General features: G+C 38.9%; 1 protein-coding gene across 10 annotated transcripts in view; it reads right to left on the reverse strand.

The window, feature by feature from the left end:
- NCOA2 (nuclear receptor coactivator 2) overlaps positions 1-20,552 on the reverse strand; it is a 185,045-nt gene that overhangs the window by 43,211 nt on the left and 121,282 nt on the right. For all 10 annotated transcript variants that reach the window (XM_090137699.1, XM_090137696.1, XM_090137693.1 and 7 more), the window contains 3 exons: positions 6,401-6,504; positions 2,233-2,410; positions 642-827 (listed from right to left, as the gene is read on the reverse strand). In XM_090137699.1, the coding sequence (XP_089993825.1) occupies positions 642-827; positions 2,233-2,410; positions 6,401-6,504 (468 nt within the window). The remainder of the gene's footprint in view (positions 1-641; positions 828-2,232; positions 2,411-6,400; positions 6,505-20,552) is intronic.

Genomic DNA, 20,552 nt, shown 5'->3' on the forward strand with positions numbered 1-20,552 from the left:
CATCACAGGAAAGTGTGCTTGTTTTCTTTTAAAGAAAAAAAAAATATTCAAGGGCTCCACCATGGCCCACAGTTATTGGCACATGTTTATGCTACCTCTAGTAGCTCAACCACTCGGAGGATAAGCATACACAGAGAACACATTTCTTCAGTACTTTTCTTAAACATGCTCCAAATACTTGCTGTCCCTGAGGTAACAGCTTCAAAATAAATCATGTTTACTTATCTGAATGCTTAAAATACAATCTAAGGAAATGTACCTGCTGAAGCAATAAGGAAAATAAGGTAAAGGAAATGGTGAACCACACCTGACTTTGCATTCTGAGAACTCAAAAAATTGCCAATTTAAACCTTTCTTCCAGTCATTCTTCTTACAACTACAGAGGTATAAAACCAGGATATCTTATTCATGTAAACAGAGTTACTCTCAACTTACACTGAACTTACAGTGGGTACACATTAGAGTATACGCTCATAATCCAAGACAAAATAAACTTCCACAGTTAAATGAAAAAGGGAAAATGTAAAACTTTTCTATTTATCAGGATTCAGAGGTTGCCTTATTGACTGCACCAAAATTGCTGTCCCGTTACTATCTGACTTAGCATGGAAAGAGAAAGTACTAAGACAAATGGAAAGTACCTTCACCGTCCTCCTTGAAGGAATTTGGTTGAGAAACAGCAAAGCACTGCATAGTTTCATATTTCTGATGTGCTTCCTGATTATCATGGCCTTCTTCAGAATCAGCAAGTGGTTTTACAAGCATCCGACAGTTGAAGGTATGGCTATTACGCCTAGGAGTGTCACCAGACCAAGATCCCCCATTCACTGAGCAAAGCAAAGATCATATAGTGAGATAAACTTGGCAGCAGTCCTTTCTGCAGCTTATCCACAGGAAATTAATCAAGGTGCTTTGTAAACTGATCAGGAAACAAGCTGATTTAACAACAACAATCTACTTTTAATATTAGGGCCCAAACCAGCACGTAACAAGGTAATTATAAAATTCTCATATTTTGAAAACATTGCTGTCTAAGTTGTACAGCCATCGCATCCTTTCCAAACAACTGATAATGGCAGCAGCAGAAAAGCAGAGTAAAATTCTCACCATTCATGCATGTAAAAGTGATAGACTAGAGTGAAAGCTATACTGGGAAGATATGCTAGCTTATATTGCTGGAAGAAAAAAGGCAGGTGTAGGAGCTGTCTGTTGAGTTCAAAACTGATTAACACAAAAGAAACAGCAATAGCATATAAGAATCAGTGTCCAGATTAGAAATAGGAAGAAAATAAACTCATATGCATTCTATAAAGACAAGATGCAATGCAATCAGGAATGTATTGGAACACATAGCCTCAGCTGCAATGGGAAAGATTGAAGGGATGAGAATTACCTGCGTGCAGTGGTGGATAAAACTAAACCTCAACACAGAGCTTAACGTAAGTAAAAAAAGAAACAAAATCCTGCCATGCACGAATATAGGCACTGGACATCAGTCAAAACAAATTAATGTAATACCACATAAAGAAATAGCAGGGTCGTATTTAAAATACTCTTCACTTGCCCTCTGTAGTCATAAAATGCAATAAAGGCAGTAATTTATGGGGCTTAGCCATTAAAAGTGTTACATTTTCAATTCTTCAGAGGTTTATAAGCAAAGTCATAACATGCTGAAGTGAATTACATAATACTTTTTAAGCTGCTGTGAGTAAATGAGAAGTGCTGTATTGACTTTCTCTTTCTGTGCACCTCCTCCAAAAAATAATGATATTAAAACCAATATTAATCTGTATGCAAAAATGGCAGCAACTAACAAAAACTGGTTTCGAAAAAAAGATAAGCTGAAATATCAGTGAGACTGAAACCACTGAAATAAAACATCTAACATAAAGAATGTTTTGATTTTGCAGAAGATACCCCTCTTTTATTTAGACAGTCTTAAGGTAAACAGCCTAGATAGAGAGCTACCAGGACTAATCGCTGACTTTTACTGATTCACTCTAAAGATCCATTTAAAAATTGCAGTTAACAAAGAATCCAACTTTGTAAAGAAGAAGGTACTTTTGAGAAAAATATAAATCACACCTACAGTCAATATAATACTTTAAAAAGAAATAGTGTATATGACAAACCCATAAGTAGTGGAAGTACATTAACTAAAGTTAAGGAAATGCTGATTTATGAAACCAAAGTTAAGTAAGTAAAGGTATGATAAGAGGAAAACATATATACCTAAAGATTTGGGCAGCAGGATTTTAACAAATTCATTGTGGTCCCCTACATGCAGGATGCTATATATGCTTGTGTTCATCAGCTCTTCTTGGTTGTACCTTAAGTACTGTGTCACATTCTCCGAAACAAACACAACGTTACCTTCTGGGTTCACTACAAAGAAGAACCCATCCAGGGCCTGAGAGGAAAACAAAAAGAGAGAGAGGAAGGGTTTGGGGAGAGAGAAACACAATATCAAACAATCAGACTGACAAAAAGATAGTTTCATCTTTTTACTTCAGCTCCATAGTATTCTATATCACTTACATTTTCTGAGCAGAAGCATCTAAATAATGCATTTCTTACATTACACTGATGGCTTCCCTTCTTTATCTCTTTTGACAGTGACAACCTGGCTAAATGACTCTTTCACAGATACCTGCTGTGTGCTATCTGAAACCTAACCCAAATATTACTTCACTCCTACTTGTCAGGATAAAGTAAAAATCGAAGTATCGGGAAAATCTTCTCATGCAAACTTTCTTTATCTTAAGATGCAAGCTTGACTATGCAAGCTAGAAACATTTTAGGGTACGTCCCACTAACTGTATGTTATATGAGCAGATAAAGGGGATTTAAACTTAAAACACAAAAAGCTTTTGATCTAAGCAATCGACTACCAATTAAGCCCTGCAGCTTTGCCTGATTTTTTCACTGCTCTAGAAGGTGGTGGGAAATCACCCTTTCCAATCTCAAACCTGTAAACACTATATTGCGTCCTCAGCAACAGAAGCAAATCTGTAAAAACGGTAAATAGTGATTTATCAGATTTTGAAGTAAACGGATCCTCATTAAACCTGAACTCAGTTCACTGCAAAACAGCCTAACAAGGAGGAGCAGCCACAGCAAGTGCATACAGGCATGTTGTATTTACTGATATGACCCAGCTTGCATTCGATACAAATTCCACATTGGTGTTAACAAGCAGTTCTTACGTTCTCAGGCTACAGATACCTCTGAAAAATACTGAGGTTAGTTAGCTGATCCAGACAGTGCAAAAGAGGAAAGATCATATTTCTGTTCCCAGCCACCCATCTGAAGGACCAAGAGAGGACAGAGCCAGGCTCTGTTCAGAGGTTCACTGGGGAAGAACAAGATGCAACAGCAACAGGCTGCAACATAGGGATCTTCACAGAGATACAAGTAAAATCAATCACCATGACAGTGCTCAGACATGGGAAGTGAAATCTGCTTTCCCAGAGACATTGGCCCTGTGCTGCCTGCTCAAGCAGGGACCCACTCTGCAAGGAATATATACTTTTCTTCTAAACGAAAATAATTGTCAAAAATTCAAATCTTTGACCTCAGTTTTTGTTGTTGCTGTTTTGCTTCTGATCATCCTTAGTTCCTCCTGCTAATCCACTTCCTGTAGTGAGTTCCCTCCTTTCCATGGGCTTTCATAACATCCATGCCATTTTCCTGCTGACTAGTATTTTGTTTAACTGCTAACGATTTACAAGATTCAATTAATGGAGGCTCTCATGTTATTTTCTATCAGAGCCTTTGCCACAGATTAGTGTCTTAAACTGCATTTCACCACTGCTTGAAGCTGGGGGAAGCACAACCTCTTTGGCTTAGTTGCCTCCACACTACAACAACCCCCTCCCTCAGCAGCATTTCTGAGAATATCAGAGCTGGACTAGGGAGCTCAGTTGGCTGAAAACTAATGTAAGAACAGAAAAATTACATGCTGGCCACATCAGTCCCCTGCACTGGCCCACCATGAAACCACATGGCTTTTAGAGCTGGCAGAAGGGTGTGGGTTTGGCTTAACCATTCTGCTTGGCCATAGTCCATGCTTACATCAATTCAAAGGGATTGTGAAATCAAAGCCAGAGCAGATGTTTATCACAGTCCTAAGAAGACTTTCAAAAGCAGAGAGGGCAAGAAAGAGATTATTAGTTACTGGCACCCCATAATAACCCTCAGTCTTTCCTACTGTTTCCTTCTACAGCACCTTCTTTGCCAAGGAAGTGCTCTGGGCTGCTTCCTCACAGCTGCTGCTTGGGCTGATCTCAGAGAAATGGTCATCCAGCCCAAAGCAGCACAGGCAGAGGAATACGCCCTATGGGCTACCCTCCCATTTCTTTCTGTTCAGAGGCAAAGACACTGTAAAAGGATTTTTTAGGTAGCAGTAGGCTTTTGAGCAAAGTAGTGCACCAAGCTACTTAAATAATTCTGAACCTTCCATTTTTGCAATGATTTCTTAATTCTTTTCAAGATGTATTCTACCACAATAACCAACAAGAGCAATATCGAAGATCAGCACACTTTTCTTTAGAGTTATCAGTATAGCGGGAGAACAAATAATGGGCAACATGATGGAAGGGAAAACAAGAACAGATATTATTTGAGATGATATACTGGAACAGAGAATAAATTTGTGTTCTTTTTGAGCTCTTGCCGGCTCTCTCTTGACTATTTTTTACACTCTTTCCATATCTACTTTTCCACTTTAACCAAGAAATATGTTAAAATATTCCTCAGAGGCAGCTGCATGATGAATTTTACTCACTTTCTTCAGCTAGTTTGAGGATTCTTCAGTTTTATTGTTTAATAAAAACAGACAATTATGTTTCTAAACCAAATCAAGTCAGAAAGTGTTCATCAGTGCTGCCATTTTTATTACTACATGGCAATGGAGAAAGTAGATTTTTCAAGAGGTTGTATAAAGGAGTTTTGTAAAGATGAAATCACTTAATTGCATTTCCTTAAAGAGATAAATACCCTCAAAACTATCTCTAGTCTTTTCACAGCAAATGTGTAACAACTTTCAGTCCTTCTAAGTTTCTTATTACCAGAGGAACAGAGTTTATTAATTTAGTTCCACAATCTTTCATTGTTAATATGCAATGGTTTTACTGTGAAGGAAAAATAAATGGAATAAATGAACAGACGGATGATTTTCTGTGTGATGTCTGCTGCAGTAACCAATCATCTAAGACAAGCTAGGAAAAAATCATTTTATCCTTATTTTCCCTGAGATTAAAACAGGTCCTTACAATTACATTAATGGAACTTAAAGATAAATTTTAACATGGCAGTGTAAGAGAGGAATGTTTAACTATGATAGCAAAAGTAACAACATTCAATTCAGGGAGCGTGTGTAATAAATATGAAATTAGATCAATTATTTAATGACTCCAGCTTTTCAAAGAAGAATGTTTTCAATCCAACCAGTCTAATCTTCCTTATATTTAGTAGCATGATTTTGGAGCCTTTATTTCTTATGTAGTACAACTATATTTTCCTCAAACAAATCACGAAAGATACTACAAATACTTAAAACTGATAAAACATGCATCCTGCTATTGCAACATTCAAAAATGACAGAATAATTATACTTCAGCCAAAGTTTCTTCCTCTAGCTAGATTCAGGGCTTGTGTTTTATTTTATCTGAAGTAGTGTTTATTCTTCTTACAGATAAAGCCCAAAGTCAGAACAGGAATAAACAGTTTGCAAGTGAGCTTATGCAGATAAAGCACCAAAGGACAGCAACATATGACATGAGGATCCCGAACAGTATACCTACACAACATTACTATTACTGCATTTAGAAGCCAGGTTTGAATCATGCAGCCTTTCAGTTATGAAAATAACAGCTAGAATCAGGCAGAAATCTTTACTAAATGAACTGAAATACATATCCTGTAAAGCTCTCCTAGATTACTTTACTGTTCCAGAGGGAAAAGACTAAAGCTGGAAATGCTAGGATAATAAATCATGAAAACTGTACAGCAATGACATGCAATTTTAAAGGAAGCATTATTCATGCGAGTACTACTGTATCTGTAAGTCAGTGTTCAGGTACAGCAGCTCTCCCAAATTTGTCATGGTTTAGCATGAATAAAACACGCACATACCAACCCCAAGACTGTATAATAAAGCAACTGAATCATCTCTTTCTCTGTCTCTCCCCACCCTGAGTTAAGGAAAATTTCAACACCAAACCCAGCAGAAATACATTGCTGCTCATCAATCCCATAATCCTAAATAGTCAGAATGGTTTGCATTGCTTGACCATTCTTAGACAGCAGCCTCCAACTGCATTATTTCACTTCATTTACACTACTCTTCATCCAAGGGAGTGCAGAACTGGCTTAAATAAAGGAATTTTGTGCTCTTCACCTCAAGCATCATTGGTCCAAGTGCATCCTTGTCAATGACACTCTGACCCGTAGATGACACATCTGCTTTTTGCACTTCATCTTCATTAGCTGCTGCTGCTTTTTCTGTAATAAAGAAAACTATGCATTAAACAACAGAGCAGTACTAATTAAGGGACAGAAAGAGACCACAGAAAAATCGAGATTATGTATGAAAGTTACAATGCAACAGTACTGAATATGAGATTGAATGATCTCCCATCACAATTCAACAGAAACATAACCATCTGCTTCTCAGTTGTGAAGTCTGAAGACACAAAGTAAATCCTTTCTGCTTTTTCTCTGCTAAATATCCTAAACTACAAAACAGAACTCAGGGCACTGACAAGGACTCCTTACAGAAGTGCAGTGAGTAACAGCCAGGAACGAGGCATGTTAAGAACCAATCCCACAGAGTATGCAGAGCTCACAGCTGCACAACTTGTCCATCATTACTGTATTTAGAAGGAAAAACCCAAGTCTGCAATCTGCTGTTTGAATACTGTGAAACAGTGGTCTGGTTTCTATTCCCAGACCTCTGCCCACATTTTTACTATCACATTGTTTTCACACTGCTTTACCAGTACATTATTAGAAGTATGTATAACTTCAGGGGCTATGCTTGAAAATCACAAGGAAGAATGATTTAAGGTTTCTGGAGTAGAATGTTACACATTGCAATACGTAATACACAGTATCACAGATCATACCCTACTCCAAATGTGAGGGATGTTCATACACACAGCTTTCAAATACAGAGGGCTTATAATTCCAAGCAGGTAATGGCCCATCTTATTTTTTCTGTTCTAGAAATGATATCAGCATTTAAGAGAGAAAATAATAGAAGTAATAAGAACAGTGTGCTAAATACATATTCTGTGTACATTTTAAGTTAAAGAAATGAGAATTTTTTCTTTCTCATTCTACATACAGAACAACTTTCATTTGCTTTTCAAGTAATTATGTAAAAGAACTGTGCTGAAATATAGAACAATAAATTATTGACATTTTTTATATTGAGTATTATGAAATAATTATTTTAATAAACACAAAATCTCACTGAAACTACAATAACAATTCTACAATGTTAAGTCATTGACTAAGTGACTGAATAAACGAAGACTCATAGGAATTATTGAAAGTTCCATGTGTAGATGGATCAACATGTCCCTGCAAACTCACATATGGTGAAAATTAAAGATTTGGTCATACAAGTTAAAACGTACCCAAATCTACAGGATCTCCCACTGTCTGCAGATCTACAATTCTGCAGTCAAATGTCCTCGGAGCTCCTCTCTTAGCCAAGGTCATAAGTGCGATTATACAATGCTTAGACACAAAGTGAAGGAACTGCTTCAGAGAACTCCTGGATGTTTTCCTACCGGAGACCACCTGCTGGCAGTGAGGCTTTGGTCACCTGGACCATCTCGTCCTGGATTTCTAATGTTTCTTGCTTGCAAGCAAATAGAGTCAGGACTATCTTAGCTGTCCTCTAATCACAGAACCATAGAATGGCTGGCGTTGGAAGGGACTCCAGGGATCATCATATTCCAACCCCCCCACCACAGGCAGGGCCACCAACCTCCATATCTGGCACTAGACCAGGCTGCCCAGGGCCCCATCCATCCAGGTCTTAAGCACCTCCAGGGACGGGGCATCCACAACCACTCTGGACAGCCAGTTCTAGCACCTCACCACTCTCTCTGTTCATACACAATATGACACCATTGTGAATAATGAGGAAACAAGCTTTCTGAAGAGGCACTATTAAGACTTGTATAATTTAAATCATTAAGATTACAATACTCAGATAGAAATAAATACTAGAAAAAAAATATAATTACTTTCTCTGGCAATTTAACTGATCAGGATCTCTACTTCTGGTTTGCACTGAGGATAGAAGTGTGTCTTTTTATTTTTCTTTTGGCAAAAGGTAGAGATTAGGTGTAAGGAAAAAAAGTTGAACAGTCCTTCACATATTACAATATAGCAAAGTTGGCACCACATGATGATACAGTTCTCAAAACACATTCTAAAAATTGAAAATGAATTCTAAAAGACTCCAAAAATAGGGCTGGGCTTTTAATAAAGTCAGCAATGATACTTGTTTCCCATCTGTTCTTGGTATCATAAAGTGATCCCTGGTTTCACACTGTAAAATACTATAATGGATATGGATACCATCTCCCTGCTTTCTATTCCCGCTGCAGCCATTGATAGCATCTTGACTACCAGGGAGCACAGGATTATCCTGCATGCACTGTGACACAGGGACTGCAGATGTGGCACAGCAACGGCATGAGGGCATGTTTGCCACATGGCACATCCTGGCTTCACAGATTTACAAAGGAGACTTTCATCCACTATTGTTCAATGCAAAAGACTTGTTGAATATTTTTTGCCACTGTTACAACCACAGAATTCAGATAAATCCCAAACAACATATCTATATATTTTAACAGTATCTCCATAAAAACAACCATACTCTTTTATGCGCAGGGCAAGGCTTTACACAAATAAAAATGTCTTAATGACTTCAGTGGTAATTAAGACAGAAACTGCAGCACCAGCTCAGAGCAAGGACTCACCAAGCATCACGGTCTGTCTCTGTAAACCAGCCGCTTTTCCCTATAGTTCCACTTCCTCATTTTGACACCTGGATCCCGGATCACTTCTGTTCTATTTTCAACTGCCCCTCAAAACCATTTGACTTTCCCACTTCCTTTTCCTTTAGCCCACATAGGGCTCAACCCAAAAGGATCAATGAATACCTTGCTTGCTACAAGAAAAACTTATGGAGAAAATAAGAAAATGCTGTTTGCACATCACTTACCCACCTACTGGTGACAACATACACTCTGCTCCACACAGCATTTTTTTAGGCACAACAAAATGCATCATAAATCACAGGCGCTCCCAAATGTTGCACTTCATAATTGGGCCTATAACTTAATTGTGTAAGGAGCTTAGTGGCCAGAGTGCTTAGAATAGGGTTCACATTAGAATAGGCCACAGGTCCCTGTACATTTATTTAAGCAGCACTGTATGGGAGACTGTGGCCTCAGACAGCCACATAAAAGCAGGTCCAACAGTAACTTACATTGATGCAATGAACTGCAGCGACTGATAATGCTCAGCAGCGCAAAAAGTTATCCAATTTTGACTGGACTACAAAGCCCCTTCTGAAGCATCAGTCAACACACACAGGAATAGTGCTGTCCTGGCAAGGGAAGAACTCAAAATGCCAATTGATACAGTGATACCACACGTGGGGCTAACTGGGAACAAGAGTTTGTTGCAGAAAGGCTGGAAAAGACCAGCCAGTGCATGAATTTCTAGTGCTGGCAACACTCACGTATTTAATCACAAGTTTGTATTTTTGCTTTTATTAACATTTCCAACTTCTGGAGTCAGGCAGTGGTGCAAACACGCAAAGTTTGTTTTTCCTTTTTCCACTTCTCCTCTCTTTTTTAGGTTCACTAGGGGGCCTAAAAACAGATCAGAAGCACAGAGTGCTTATTATTTCTGCATAGATGAATGATTTCTGAATGCTAAGGGTCAGAAAAAGAGCTGCAGAGGCTCTCAAGCCCCATGGGGACCAGTGGCATTACCCCACTACTAACCACTGCCGCCAGATTTTTCCACTGCAGCCCCATTACATGGCTGTGCCGCAACAGCTCCATTCCTGTTGTAAACCACAGGGAAACATCACCAGGTAACCCCTGAGCAAGGCAGCACAGAGCAGAGATTCAGCAGCATCCGTGTGAAAGGGGAGAGGGAGCATCCATTGAAAACGAGCTACCAAGGATCGAGTGTGCTTTATCTAAATTATAAAGCAATAAACATCACAAGTACTTGTTATTATATATGTAATTATTATATATACATAATTATTAGCTCTGCTCAAATAACAGTTTAGCCTAGAGAGTAAAAAAGAATTACATAAAATGGAAGTACCCTTGAGAGAGATTCTACAAAGAATATATACATCCAATTATGTAGCGTTTCAGTGATGTAATTTATAGTTTAAACAGTGGATATGTTTATAATTGCTTAAGAAGTAATATACTGAAACACATATTAATATTTTCAATTGGTTGTTTTTCTAGTATTTACTTTACTATGTTAATATGCAGAGTTCAGAGGAGAAAAAAAAACCCTTCACAAACATTTTCTGGTAAATTTACCAGTGGGAAAGCCTCAAGCTTAATTTGAAACTCCTTCCAGATTCTGAAAGCAAATCTTTGTGAAATAACTTTAGTATAACAGAAATTCCTAAATCAGTGAAAGAGAAGCCAAAAGCAATAGCTCCAAGTCTCCTGCTACATTTAAATTGAGGAAGTCTTCCTGACTTTGTCCTTCAGTTTCCCCCAGCCCAAGCTCTCTGGGTTCTCACTGGGTACCTACAGCAGGCTCAGAAGTGCTGCTGACTGGCCTCACCTCCTCCTGTTTGGGTTTTAAACCCTCCATTCCTACAGGTGGGCAGTCAGGTTGATGGGACTATCTCAAAAGCTCCTTTTGTCCTCATCCATACTTGACTCCAACTTCCTTAATGAAATCAGCTACAGAAATATTTCCCCCTTGACACTCTTGGCAAAACCAAAATGTGTTTTCAAAGTAAAGAACAAAACTCTCATACGAACAATCCCTTTTAGGGACTGCAAAAATATGAAGCATGCTCTGAAAGAGGACATTTGCATCAACACACATTTGTCACTGGAGAAATACTTTTGGTTCTTTGCAGAACAAGAGGAGCAAAAGAGAGACGTCAGTGAAACATTGAGAGGGCAGGACCCATGTTCAGCAAATTGCTGAGGAAAGAGGTCAAGAGAAAAAACTGGAGCAGTGGGTGCAAATTTAGTATTCAGCACTGTATAAAACAGTTCTTCTCCAGTGCCCTATATAATTCACATTCTAAATAATTTTTTTGGAATTACTATTGAAATGCCTTTCCCATTTAAAATCATGTAATCTCACTTTATTGTAATAGGTAAAAAAGAAATATAAGCAAAATACAAGCAAAGCAAAATATAAGCAAAGAGATTTATTAGAAGAGACACTGGGAAGTTCAATTCTTCATGTTAGAATAATCTCACGAATGAAGAAAGAACCTTATACAGCAGTAATGGCAACATCTCTTGAAAGTGACTGTAAATGCTATATCACGTTTAGACACACTGTTAAAATTCACAGTGCAACTGTCTGGAAAACAAGTCATGTTCTCAGTTTTTTTATAGGCATCCACCAACTTCTTTTGCTTTGCCTCATTTATATTTATGTGTTCACCCTGTGTGATCCTTGGGACATCTCCTGAATTGCTGTGCAAAAGTAAAATGCAAACAAACAATCAAAGGAATAGCAAAAATACATAACTGGCCAAAGGTACTCAGATAATGCATTAGAAAGCAATATTATTGTGTAATGGAATACTTAATAGTTAGCAAACTGGTAAGTTTTAGTTGGTATTACCCTTGAAAATAATAAATTAATACTACCTATGATGATTGCTAAGTATTAATGTTGACTGTGGTCACAGACAGGAGGTTTTCCACAGGAGTAATGCTATGCAAAAGTAAAAAAGAAAAAAAAAAAACCAGGAAAAGAGTGAGTTTGTACTCGGTAATGTGAGTGGTTCTGCATCACAACACGTGACAAAGCAGAGCAGCAAGCGACGTGTAGGCTGTTCTGACGCCTGGTTAACCGCAGGGAAAGCACTCGGCACCACGCACACACATGCCTGTCAGCCGGTTCCTGTTGCCTCAGCACAAGTTGGTTTTTCTCCCTGAAACCAAGTGATTTCTCAAAAGACCAGTGTCTAAGAAACAGCAGCTATTTCAGTAATCAATTTTAAGACCGGCTTATCCCATGCCTATGAATAAAGTTAGCTGCTATTTTGGGGTGGCAATTATGCGGTGAGGTTGCTCTTTCATCACACAGCATCCATCTGTCCGGAGCACAGCAGCCATCGGGCTCCTGAATGCATTTTTCACTCAGAAACTATAGATCAAGTCTTACGGGAAAAACTATGCGACATCTCAGGAAGGTTTTCGGAGGTAAAACAAGGGAGAATTATGCATCTGCACCGAACTAAAATTAGAAAAGCTGCCATATGGCTCTGTGAAGCCAGCAGCACGTTCTTATTCATTAGGAAGCATTCTGCTAACATAAAAACACAAGGCCTTCCTGTGCTCTCCAAATGTGTTTATCTTTTCAACATTAATGCACGATATATCATCAGGCTGCTGAAATCTCCTGCAGTGCATATTAAAAAAGCACAGCTGCACTTCTTCTCAGCGTGTTTATTCAGCGCAAGCCATCTCCAAGAGGAGCCGGGCCCAGCTCGTGCCACACAGCCCCTCCTGGTACAGCGGGCAGAAAGGGCCCAGCACAGCTTGGCACACCCACGGGGTTCAGCTTCATGCTTCGTACCGCTGGTGGAAGCGTGCTTACGTGGCAGCTGGCCCTGCAGATTGGGCTGACAGATGCTGGGAAGCTGTGGGCTCAGGTCATTGCTTGGTAGTAACAGCGCTTACAGCAGGGTGTGGGGTTGGTGTGGGCACCTGCCCCAATCCCCTGCCATCACAGTTTCACCTGGGAGAGAGCTGGCTTTCCTCACAGTGCCTGGTATGACGCTATATTTTACCTTTGGGGGAAAAACAACATTGATAATACAGTGATGTTTTAGTTTCAGTTTTTCAGCTGCTTGTACTGCCGTGTCAGCCAGGGGGCTGGAGGGCACAAGGAGCTGGGTGGGAACAGAACCAGGATAGCTGACCCAGACTGGCCAAAGGGATAGCCCCTGCTGTATGACATCCTGTGAAAAACCTGAGGGGAGTTGGTCAGAGGGGCAGTCAATGCTCAGGGACTGGCTAGGCATTGCTCAGTGGGTAGCGAGCAACTGTGTTGTGCACCACTTCCTCCGTGTTCACACACACACAGTTCCAAAAGTTGCTTCCTATTTAATTATGTTGGCTCACAACATCAGAGGCAGGTGGTAGTGGTTGAACTTTCCCACCAATACTCCATTACCCGTCACTGCTGTGTGACAGATGGCAGCAGAGGGGCAGTCTGACAAAATGGCGTCTGGCATGGAATATGGATGGAGCAATGGTGTGTCACTGAACTCCTCCATGTGGAAAAAATGGCATCCACTGACATTCATTGATGCTTGTTGAACATTTAAGGAGACCAAACAGCGGATGAGAGCACAGTGAGGCAGTGGGTGGTGCATTTCAGCTGTGGCAAAAGCTACAGTGGGTCACCATTGCTGGTGCAGAGTTTTACCAGTGCAGCATGAAGGCTCTTTGTTCACTGCTGATGAAAATGCATAGCTTATGGTGGTGACTAGATTGAAAAACTGTTCTGTAGCTGAGAATATGCTCTATCAAACAGCGATATTGTGCTCTTTATGTCAGTTATAGATTCCATTGGAATAAATAGGAGGTATTACTTTTGGAGCAACCTGTGTGTGTGTGTATATATATATATTAAAAACACATAAAGATATATAAAATACATAAAAATAAAAATACATAAAATCATAACCACTATTTCTCTCTTCTTATTCTTATTAAATAGTTTTTATTTCAACCATTTTTTTTTTTGTTTTGTTTTTGTTGTTTTTTTTTTCTTTTTTCTCCTGACTCAAACCAAATGGCTGTTTGGTGCTGAGCTGCTGCTGGGTTACAGCACAGCATTGCTGTAAGGAAGCATCGGGAAGACAATGGATCTACAAAAAGCTCTGCATGCTCACACACCCAATAGAGGTGAACATTCATGGAGCTTTTCGGGCTTTAAGTAATGTCTGATCTTCAAAAACTCAGAGACAGAAGCCAGTATGTAACACTTCCCTAAATACTAAAAGTAAAATAAGCACTGAAAAACTATGACGGATTTAGGAATAGAAACAAACTGAACTAATAACACATAAAATTAGTCAATTTCCTTTCTGGTAGCAATGCTGACCTCACTCCATCATTCTTTTTTGTTGCAATAAGCATTTTTTCACCCTATACAACTTCCAGTAGAAGAGCTGTCTGTGAAATAATCCCCTCCATTCAGTTAAACTGGAAAAAATTCAGGACATCAAGAATAAAAATCATTAAACTCAACTCACCAAAAATAATATTTAACTACTGGACAGAAAGAAGCCTAGTACCTCTGTATGTACTCTTGCTAAATACTTTAACATGTATTTTACTGCATTTTTTCAGTTTCTTCTCCTTCCCATTTTACTTCTTTTTTTCAGCCATTGCACTACAATCCCTCTTCTCTTTCATGATTACAAAACTCAGTGGTCTACTTCTTGAAACCAAGCTCGCAATCTGAAGAAAAAGTGCAGAAAAAACAGGACAAGAAAGTTTCCTGCAATTCCAGGCACCTTACAAGTGTGTCTTCCTGCTCTGCCCATCCACCAGTGCTGGAGCCCCCAGCCTCACAGCTGCCGCAGTGAAGACGTTGCTCTCTTTTCCGAGCACTGAGCCTGAGTCTCACCTGTATGCAGATACTTCAGTAACTTCTCTAGAGGTTGCTAACTGCCGGATTTAATAGCAAATGCTACAATTTTTACAGAATAACATTATTTGCAGAAATATGCAGCTACCATTCCCACATTTTATAGAATCACAGATTCACAGAATCTCAGAATGGCCTGGGTTGAAAAGGACCTCAAAGATCATCTAGTTTCAACTCCCCTGCCACAGGCAGGGCTGCCAACCACTAGGCCAGGCTGCCCAGAACCTTTCTCTACTGTTTAACGTAGCAGCAGGGAGTATTCAACCCTGAGACGAGCATGGTGTCACTGCTTTCAGTTAAATGCTGCCAGGATTGTGAAGGGAAGTAAAACCTAAAATTACAACCCACTTGCTGCTGCTTAAAACAGAGCTGAAGAATAAATTGTCCCAGCCAGGACCCCAAATCCTTAACAACTTGCTCCATCCTCAACACACATCCAAAAGGCAAAATGGCAAGTAAAATAATTTCCCTGCTGAGATTATTTCTAGTATTGTTCTTCATTAGTAAAGACACAGAAAGACAAGTATCATATTGCTATTTCAGTGAAATTTAAACCAAATATTAGAGCTGCAATGCATCGAGAAACTATTTCTCACTCAACACCTCATTTTAAATCGTGATGTTGCTCTAAACTATCACACTGAGTGGCAAGTGTTTTTCATAAAGATGTACTGAATGTGGAATTAAGCTTCCATCACAGTCATCATCTGGACCTGCTTCAACATTGACCTCCAGCATTAAGTTTTCAAACAAATAAACAAAAAACCCAGCATAAGGGAATACAACAGGATGCAGAATTTTCAGACAGTTCTTAGCTTACAAAAATATTTGAGTACTTTCAACATACACTAACACTATCCTTCCAGTCTGGACTGACTGCCCAGGGAAAGAGCACAAATAAATTATCAAAGGAGACTTCCATATCAAAAGGTCAAGATCCAGGAGAGCACTAAGAATTTACAATCTTCACTGGTTTAAAATGCTATTTAAAATGCTTCTTTTTCCCCCTCTGCACTTGCACTTCCTACAAACGTGAAGTAGGCTCAAATCCTTGACTGCTTGTGGTACAATTAAAATATTTTAGAATTGCTTATGATACAGTATGTAGAAAACTATGGAGCACACAGTGCAGATCAGATTGGCCATCAGAGTCTTAGATAAAAATTCCCTCACTCATGAACTACTCTGGAATCAGAAAAACATATTCAAATATACATAGCTGCAGTTACATGCTCTCTTACTCCCTCTTTCTCTCTCTCAGGAAATATTTTTGCGTCTCTTGGTATTTGGATACTTCAAAACATTTATTGAAACTACCTACTTCTGCATACTACCAAATGTTATGCATCCATCAATACTGACTTAAAATCTGTCACATTAATATGGCTGAATTCCAAAAGAAAGGGCCAAGCCAACTGACCTCTGCACTGAAATATTAGATACAAGGATTTGGCATCACACAGTTTAACAGAGTAATTATTTTCTTTGGTATGCAGTTGAATTAGGACAGAAAATGTTACTGTATTTTTTGGCATTTTAAATTTTCTAAGTGTCAGATATTTACTTAATGAGTAACCTCATCTTGTTTTGATAATTCATCTCTAAAAACAGCATTAGTATGAATGTCTAAATGGTTGGAGCCCAATGTTCTTTAACGTTTTGGCTCAGCTGATGTTTTGAAAGACAAGAAATATGGCAGGATTTGATAATTTAGCTGAAAACAGGGCTCCACTGCTGTCTCAGAAACAATATATTGCCTTCACAAAAGTTAACAGCTCTCCAAAGCATAAGAATCACAGGCAAGATTGTGAAAACAGAGATTCAATGGTTAACGCTCTTTATACTAGAATCGGCAAATATAATTGCCAAGCTAATTAAACATATAGGTTTCCAAAACTCAGGCCAAAATAACAAACTGCAAAGGAATATTAATCTAGTCAGACGCCATTTCTTGAAGCCTTATTCTTATGTACTTGACCAACTGTTAAAAGGAACCAGATGACTCCCTTTCTTTGAACGCCACATCACCATGATTACAAAATATCATCTTTATTTTAGGATGCTGATGATAAATCTTTCTGACATACCAGATCGTTCACAACAACATGCAAAGAGCTTTTTGCTTTTATAAGTTGCCATAGATGACTGCAAAAATTTTCAAGAGCCCCAATATGGCGCACCAAAAAGAAATATGAGGGATCACTGGCTCCTTGTGATCTCTGTGAAGGAAAAAGTTTCCATAATGAAGTGTAGGCCAAAACTGAGCACAGATAATTGAAGACAGCTAAGGGAGAACAGAAACAAGTCTAATTTAATGTGCCCATGCTAACATACAGAACACGGCTCCTACTGTTTCCAATAGCTCAGATTATAGGAGATAAATCTTTTTATGAAAAAGCTCTAAATCACTGAGAAAAGTAAAGTTTTCTCCCTATAAAAGCTCACTGTTCAGAAATAGACCTTGGGGCCCCTCTTCTTGCTTTTTTTACCCATCAGCACAGGCCTGAGCCAAACATTTAAAGTTGAGTTTAGAAACAGAAACGTTGCTATTACTGCAAGTTAAAAAAACAAAACAAAACAAAAAAAACCCAAAAGCTTCTTTAAAAACATCTTCTGCATGATTAGTTAGAGAAAACTGTGAATTTAAATTCTTCATGAAATTGTGTTCAAAATTCATTTAGTATATTCCAACAGTGGCTACACTGCTTTAGGAATGTTTTGACTGAGACAGAGTTAATTGCCTTCGTAAAGTCTCATATGAAATTTTTGATGAAAATAGCAGTGATAACACATCAATGTTTATCTGCTGCTGAACAGTGCTGCATAGATCCAAGGAAGTTTTGATTTCTTGGACAGCCCTGCTAGAAATAGGAGTTGGGGGGGCACAAGGAGCTAGAGGGGACAGAACCAGAACAGTTGACCCAAACTTGTCAAAAGGAGATCCCGCACCAGGTGGCATAATGTTCAGTGGTAAGTATTGGGATAAGTGGGATGCTTTGGGTGGTGATTGTTTGCAAGTAGACAAATGTACAATGCGTTCTACTTTACTAGGAGCAGCTGAACATTTGCCTGTCAATGGGAAATTGCAAGTGAATTCCTTGTTTTTCTTTGCTCTTGCATGCAGCTTTTGCTTTTTCTAGCAAACTGTCTTTATTTCAACTTGTGAGTTATTGCACTTTTACCTTTCCAAATCTCTCCCCCATCCCACATGGGGGGAGAAAGCGAGCAGTGGTGTGGTGCTGAGCTGCTTGCCAGAGTTAAAATACAATAGTCAGGAAGGATGCTAATGACTACTAATATGGTAGTAGTATCAGACATTCTTTAAAATGAAAACATTCTATTTCATCACCCTAGAAAAGTTTGGCTTATCTGGTTGCTAAGATTTACATCCAGACAAATTCACTTTTCATCTCAATGAATGTTCAATTTACATTAATTTGTTCTGTTAGATTTTAAAGTGGCTACTAATAGATCTGATAGGTACAAACAGGCTCCCTTCAACATCTGAACCATGCTTACAACATAATTAATCAGGCATTATCATTTCTTGTTCTCTACTTTAGAGTCATGAAGTAGAGATCAGCATGCAGTCTTAAATGGCACTATAATTCAATATATTAATTCATAAGCAGAAAAATAAAAACAAACAGTATTGCTTTCTCTGTTTTCTTAGTGAGCTCAATCAGCTCAGCTCTAAGAAGCAATTTCGACCTGCTTTGAAAGCAAAGGGTTCCCTTAGCCACCGACAACTGGCAGCTCACAGAAAAAGATGTTCCATGTTGTGAGGCTGAGAACTGCTGTACCAGGCTGGATGCCTCCACTCGGTAGTTGTGGCTTTAACCAGGAAATGCTGAAGACTAAGGACTCCAGCCATGCCCCTCCCTGGCACCAAAGCTGGTAATACTGGTCTGCAGCAAAGCCAGTACATCAAATCATAAGTCCTAATCCAAAACCTTCTCCTCAGGTCAGCAATTTACTTGTGGAAGGAAACTTGGGTAGCTGACTCTCACTCCACCCATCTTTTAAATAACAATTGTTATTTCTACAGGATGCTGGGATGCTGTTTTTTGATCTACAAATCTAAACTCTAAGTCCTTTTGTAGATCTAGGCCAAAGCCTTGTTAAAAAAACAACAAAACACTACCACAAATCTCTGGGAAGGTTTTAAGTCTTGAGAACCTCTTGTCTGAGCTTCAAGGAAAGAAAGAATGTCAATGCCCATGACCATCACAGAGCTCAGGGAAAGAGCCTTCTTACACCACAACTCACAATGAAGCTGATGACATTTCATAAAAGTTTATGGTCTGGCTTCTCAACATGTATCACTGATGTAAGCTTACTAGACATCTTCACAATTATCTTCACTGTAAATACACAGTTGTATTTTGAACCTTAAGTAAAACAGCCCAAGAAGCTGCATTACAAAAATCCAGTTAAAAATCAGCAACTCTAGCAGCTAGAGAGATGGTGACTCCGCTCCCAAGTGTCACGGTAATTACAATAATCCTTGATATTGATCACTGTAACACTCAACAATTTATTAGTAAATTTTATCACACTCCCTAAAATTATTTAATCATTTCTCAGTGCAGCACTAAAAGAAAAGAACAGTATCAGAGAGACACGGAGCGATTCTACATAAAGTATCACTTTTGACAAGTGAGGGTCAGGGAGTACTGTGTTCAGAAAAGTCAAGTGGGGATATAAAAAATAACTAAAGGTAGAAAATTCAACTCAAACATTCAAATATTTCCTCCATGCTGAGAGGGTAGAAGGTCTCGCAGAAGCAAAGGAAGACAGGAAAAATAGTTGCTATTGGTATAAAACACCTCTATATTTTTCCACACAACACCAAAACAAACAAAACAAGAGAAATCTAAATGAGGATCGCTCTGAGTTTTCCGATCTATATTTAGAATTAACAACCTTGACATCTCTTCCTCCTCTTTTTTCATTTCCAAGTGAATCAATTGTTATATTTAAGCACACTTCCTTTTCCATGTTGAACATAGGCCCGGACCTAATGTGACATAAAATAACCCGTCTCTGGAAGACATCTCTCAGAAGGATCATGGGAACTGCAGGTTGTTCCAAGTCTTTCTAGGAAACTATGTCTCAGAAGAAAAAATAACCAGTAGAAGGTTAGTTTTCTTCATACTCACACATCTTCAGATGACAAGGGACTGCTATTAACTGTCTAGCCAGATCTTCCCAACAGAACCCAAAAAGTTTTACCAAGTGATTTCTGCATCATGCCAAGAACTTCTACTGCGCTGCAAAATATGCGCTGCAAAAGATATTCAAATCCGATTGGGAGGGCTGATGAAACCCACCAAATTCTCCATTAAGTTGCGTCAAATTTCAAATAACTTTCAACTCAGAATCTGCATCTCATGTATGAGTTGACTTTGGCCACAGACTGCAGCTTTTAGGCTGCATACTGCTTCTGCCTGTTAAAGAGTCCTCTGTGGCAGGCACAGTGCACTGCTCCGTTTTGCCTTGTATCAGCAAAGTTTGCAGGAAAATGCCTTCCTGCTTCAAGATGAATGGAGCCTAAATCAACAGATGTAGGATACTGCTGCTTGTTCAGAGGGACACATGGATACTGCTCTGGATAACAG

This window comes from Phasianus colchicus, chromosome 3 (genome assembly GCF_987193195.1).
Source record: "Phasianus colchicus chromosome 3, bPhaCol1.hap1.1, whole genome shotgun sequence".
NCBI lineage: Eukaryota > Metazoa > Chordata > Aves > Galliformes > Phasianidae > Phasianus > Phasianus colchicus.